The 4748-nt window shown below is 43.3% G+C and overlaps 1 protein-coding gene across 2 annotated transcripts; it reads right to left on the minus strand.

Moving 5' to 3' along the window:
• Nucleotides 1-1304: 1304 nt before the first annotated feature.
• On the minus strand, nt 1305-4468 carry LOC119364777 (ubiquitin-like-conjugating enzyme ATG10). Of its 2 annotated transcripts, XM_037630304.1 has the most exons (6): nt 3908-4468; nt 3725-3778; nt 3573-3629; nt 1998-2097; nt 1818-1915; nt 1305-1726 (listed from the first exon to the last, which is right to left on the minus strand). In XM_037630304.1, exons 1-6 carry the CDS (start codon nt 4061-4063, stop codon nt 1541-1543), a joined length of 651 nt encoding a protein of 216 aa, XP_037486201.1. In that variant the 5' UTR covers nt 4064-4468; the 3' UTR covers nt 1305-1540. The 2 variants fall into 2 exon arrangements, with proteins under 2 accessions (XP_037486201.1, XP_037486202.1); XM_037630305.1 differs by lacking the exons at nt 3573-3629; nt 3725-3778; nt 3908-4468 and having other exon boundaries at nt 1994-2078.
• Between the last annotated feature and the right edge of the window lie 280 nt (nt 4469-4748).

Below are 4748 nucleotides of genomic sequence, written 5' to 3' on the forward strand. Positions count from 1 at the left end.
GGCAATGAGCTCATTTTGGTAGTTGTGGACAGACTATCCAAGTTTGCTCATTTCATTCCTTTGGCCCATCCCTATACTATTCAAACAGTAGCCAGGGCATTCATTGACAATGTCTGAAACTGCATGGTCCTCCTCTCGCCATAGTTTCTGACAGAGATAAGATCTTCACTAGCAAAATCTGGCAAGATATATTTGCTGGTATGGGCACTAAATTACGATACAGTTCATCTTACCACCCACAATCTGACTGGCAAAATGAGTGTGTAAACCAATGCATTGAAAGCTATTTGAGATGCCTTTCTTCTGCTGAACCTAAGAAGTGGGCACTACACGTCTCCATGGGAGAGTGGGCACTACACGTCTCCATGGGAGAATACTGGTACAATACCTCATTCCACTCCTCTCTGCGGAAGACACCCTTTGAAGCAATGTATGGCTTCCCACCTCCGGATATTCCCCTCAAGTTCTTTTCTGCTCCAACGGACAGCGAGGCCACAGGTTTCCTCGAGAACAGAAACACCATGTGGCAACACCTGAAGGTGAATTTAGCTGCTGCTCAGGCCCGTATGAAGAAATATGCTAACATGAGCGAAAGAGTAGAACTGTCAAGATGGACTCATCAAATACATTCTCAGATGCTAAATATTGTCATATCCACATAATTTCAGGTTGACCTACTTCTTAGCCTTTTCTATCTTTCTGGCAACGAGAACACTCCATCGTCTATGTAGAACAAAAGGATATCATAATGGAGCATAAGTAGACCTTATTTGCAGTGAGGTTAAGACTGATGACTGAGTTGCTGGGAATGGGAAGCATTTCTCCATGAATTAAGGTAGCCTGATGCTTCTAGTTCAGATGAGCCATCCAAGCCCTGAGAACTCCAACGATTCAAATGGGTTTCATCCAAGCCTTGGAAACTCCAAGGTTTTGAATGGGTTGATAAAATACCATTCTGCAGCACCTATGCCACAGTAAATAACCTCAATACGGCGCAACAATTGAGAGTTGTTGTTTCAACTTCTTTTTTTACCTGTTACTGTAGGGTAAAGCACCCCACAGCTTAACTCTTTATTCCCAACCAAGAATGCAATATTTACAGTCTGTTTTAACTTTGAGAGTTGTTGTTTCAACTATGTTCCTATTTTTTTCACTTCAAATTTTATAACTGAGCCGAGCATTGACTGACTGGTAACTTCCATCAGCAGCCCGTCATATTTTCATTTTCACTAAATTCTGATGATATTCAGCCTGCATGATTCTTTCAAGCAAGTAGCTTTAAACAAATCTGGGAAACGAAAGGATGTAAGAATAATAATCAATTACATGCCCAAGGACAAATCATCATGTTAAAGCTGCAACTATGCTGCAGTATGTGCAACTGCGCCATTCGTGCATATGCAATAAAATTAGTTATTGCACTGCAAAATGGTCAAATTACCAAGAGAATGTTTGAACATATACAAAGCAAAATAAGAGGTGGACACTTCCCATTTTACTCACCAAAATAGTACATACTACATACTGGAGAAGAGTGAACCTATGAACTGCAATAAAGCTTAAGTGGGATTTTCAATCCTACTGCCTGACCGGCCACAGATAACCATGCTGACAAGTATTGCAGAGATCGATCCTTATCTCCCAGTTTATGAAGAAGCAACTTCATCCAGTCACTGGTTCCACATGGATGCAGGGTGAACCATGGCCTACTTAGGTGGGGATGCTCCTGTAGGAGTGCAAGAACCGAATTAGTAAACAAGAAAGCATGTATGTGTATTACATATCATTATCAAGAATAGATTACAAACAGTCCATACCTCTCGAGTAATAAATGTCCACTTTGATTCATTTAACAGCTGAAGCGAATGAGAAGGAAGATCCTTTTTTATCTCATCTAAAGTTAGTAGCTGCCCACCTAAGGACAAGTTGCAGACGTTGGCTATCAAAAAGGAGAACAGAGGAAGTAAATATTCGGTAATGTTCTGAGATGTGCATACCAGACTGAAGACCTTGAAAGTATAGCACCGGAACTTTGTAAGAAAAGCTGTAGACAATATGGAAATCATAAAGATGAACATTATCCCTAGAGCTCTGAACCTGCAAAGAGAAAGAAATCATGACTGGCGTATATTAAAATTAGAGTGAAGTGCACTGTAGGTCCTTAAACTATTCCAGGGATGTCACGTAGGTCCTCGAACTATGAAAATCGTCATCTAGGTCCTCAAAGTGCCGTAACTGTGTCATTCAGGTCAAAAATCTTCCTAACAGGCTCTAACTGGCCAGCTGGCACGTAAACAGTAACCGTAACAGTGCGCGGCAAACAGTCCTGAATTCCTGTGCGTGATGAACAGTACACGACAAAGAATAAATATAAAAAAATATCCAAAAACTGAGATCCTCTGTCATCGAAGAGATCCTGGCGCATGAACAGTAAAAATATCATTAATTCAAAAAAAGTCGCGAACGAAGAATTTGGAAAAATATTTGTGACTTTAATAAAATGTTCGCGAACGATGAATTTGGAAAAATATTCGCGACTTTAAAAAAAGTTCGCGAACGATGAATTTGGAAAAAATTATTCACGACTTTAAAGAAATGTTCGCGAACGATGAATTTGGGAAAAATATTCACGACTTTAAAAATTATTCGTGAGTTTAAAAAAAATTCGCGACCGATGAATTTGGAAACAATATTCATGACTTTAAAAAAATGTTCGTGAACGATAAATTTGGAAAAAATATTCGTGACTTTAATAAAATGTTCGCGAACGATGAATTTGGAAAAACTATTTGCGACTTCAATATAAAGTTCACTAACATCTTTAAAAGTCACGAATTTTTGTGGTTCGCAAACATTTTTACTATTCACGCACGAGGGGTATCTTCGATGCCAAAGATTTTCAGATTTTTTGTTCATATTTTTTTATTTTCGTACTGTTCACCATGCCAGCTGGCCATTTAGAGGGGGTTAGTGAGATTTTGGACCTGAATGACACACTTACTATACTTCGAGGACCTAAATGACGATTTTCATAGTTTGAGGACCTATGTGACATCCCTGAAATAGTTTAAGGACCTACAGTTCACTTCACTCTTAAAATTAGGAACTCAAGGTTTTTTCTTTTATAAGAAATTGAAAGTTTATCGCGAAAGAAGGATCGCAGTTATCTCAGTCCTTGTTGAAAAAACTGAGAACTAGTACTGGTAGCTAGTGTACGATGTGACGCCAAGGTGATCCTTTCTATTCCATGCATTACCACCCCAAAATCACAGGCACAAATGATAGAACTAAATTTGGAACTCGGCATCATGCATCACTATCGGTTGCTCCAAGATATTTACGTTTCTCTTTCATGTGCGCTCATAATAGATTTGCGATGCAAGTCACTGAGTCTCTAGGGCATGATCGATTCAAATTGCGGACATACACAGCTATTTGGTGGAACCGTTGTGTTTTTTATATAGGATAAATAGTCTGAACATATGAAACGGCTTGGGTGCAGATGTAACATAGCAGCATGCTGGTAACAGGAACATATGATACTGGAGTAGTAATACCCACTGAAAACTTACCGAGGTATCATACTCTACACCATCATCAGGGACAGGGTCGTCACTGCTCCCCTCAACCTGTTCCAGCAGGAAACATTCAGTAAATAAATTACTAAAACGCGCAACTTCATATTACTCATATCAGATAGCCAAGAAAGAAACTGCCCGCCCACCTGGCCTCCTGCGCCAATGCGGTACACTCCTTCCAGGGCTACGAACCCCTCCGTCTGCAGAAAACAAGCCAACCCATGGGTTATCGCAAATTCGCAGTCCTAAATCTTGCACAGTGACAGGAAAAATAACAACAGAGATGGCACAGGGATGAGGAAGTCAAGTCAATTGAGCATATATATGACCTCAGATGGCACCCCCATCTTGCGGCAAGGCCTCCACTCCCAGTCGGGAAGAGCGTCGTCGACGTCGATCCCCCTCCACTTGGTGACCAGGGCCTTCGCTGAGGCGTTGAACTCGTCGAGTGACAGAGTCCCGTCGCACGCCGAGGAGCCCCCCATTGCGAAGACGAGCGTGGTAAGCAACGACCAACAAGGCGGGCAAGAATCCCCCCTCCCTGGCTCTATTTGGAGACGGAGATGCGGCGGGCGAGGTTTCTGGATGGAGGAGGCGTGTTGAGTTCAGCGGCCGAACGAATCGATCGATCGATCGAGATTCCGTTGCCGATCCGGAGTCCCGCGGGTTGCGGTGTGCCGGTGTTGTGCTCGGAGTCCTTCTCGAATTGGACTAGTGATGGGCTGGTGGTCGTCTGCGCGGCTGGCGGGGGCGGAGAGCGCGGGGCCGTTGCTGGATAGGAGGCTGGGGCGGTGGCGGCGTCGCCGAGGTGGGAGGTGCGTCAGCGGTCAGCGTTGGCTCGTCGGCAACGTGCCTCCGACACCGGCGGAAGAGTAAAATTGTGTATCGCTGCACATTTCCAAAAGAAACCCTGATAAACTGGACACACCCGGCGCAGGGAGTCCCGGAGAGAGAAGTGAAGGTTTATGAAACGGCCCCTCAAGTAGCTCGTATTACATCGATTCTTTCTTTCAAAGGTTCCTCTGATCTGCCGTGTGACAGGGTCTAACTAAGAAGTGTCGACTAGATTCAGAAACACAGCAGAAATTCACTCAATTGGGTGGAAATTTGGGGATTGATTGATGGTGGATCTGAGCCACAGAGCTAGGGTTCGCCAGCCGGAACACGGCG

This window comes from Triticum dicoccoides, chromosome 2B, assembly GCF_002162155.2.
Source record: "Triticum dicoccoides isolate Atlit2015 ecotype Zavitan chromosome 2B, WEW_v2.0, whole genome shotgun sequence".
Classification (NCBI taxonomy): domain Eukaryota; kingdom Viridiplantae; phylum Streptophyta; class Magnoliopsida; order Poales; family Poaceae; genus Triticum; species Triticum dicoccoides.

Coding starts and splice junctions, on each gene's coding strand:
- LOC119364777 (XM_037630304.1), bottom strand. CDS start 4,063: ATGGGGGGCTCCTCGGCGTGCGACGGGACTCTGTCACTCGACGAGTTC. Junction 2,098..3,572: donor GTGTAGAGTATGATACCTCG/GTAAGTTTTCAG, acceptor TTCTCTTTGCAG/GTTCAGAGCTCTAGGGATAA. Junction 1,727..1,817: donor GGACATTTATTACTCGAGAG/GTATGGACTGTT, acceptor GCACTCCTACAG/GAGCATCCCCACCTAAGTAG.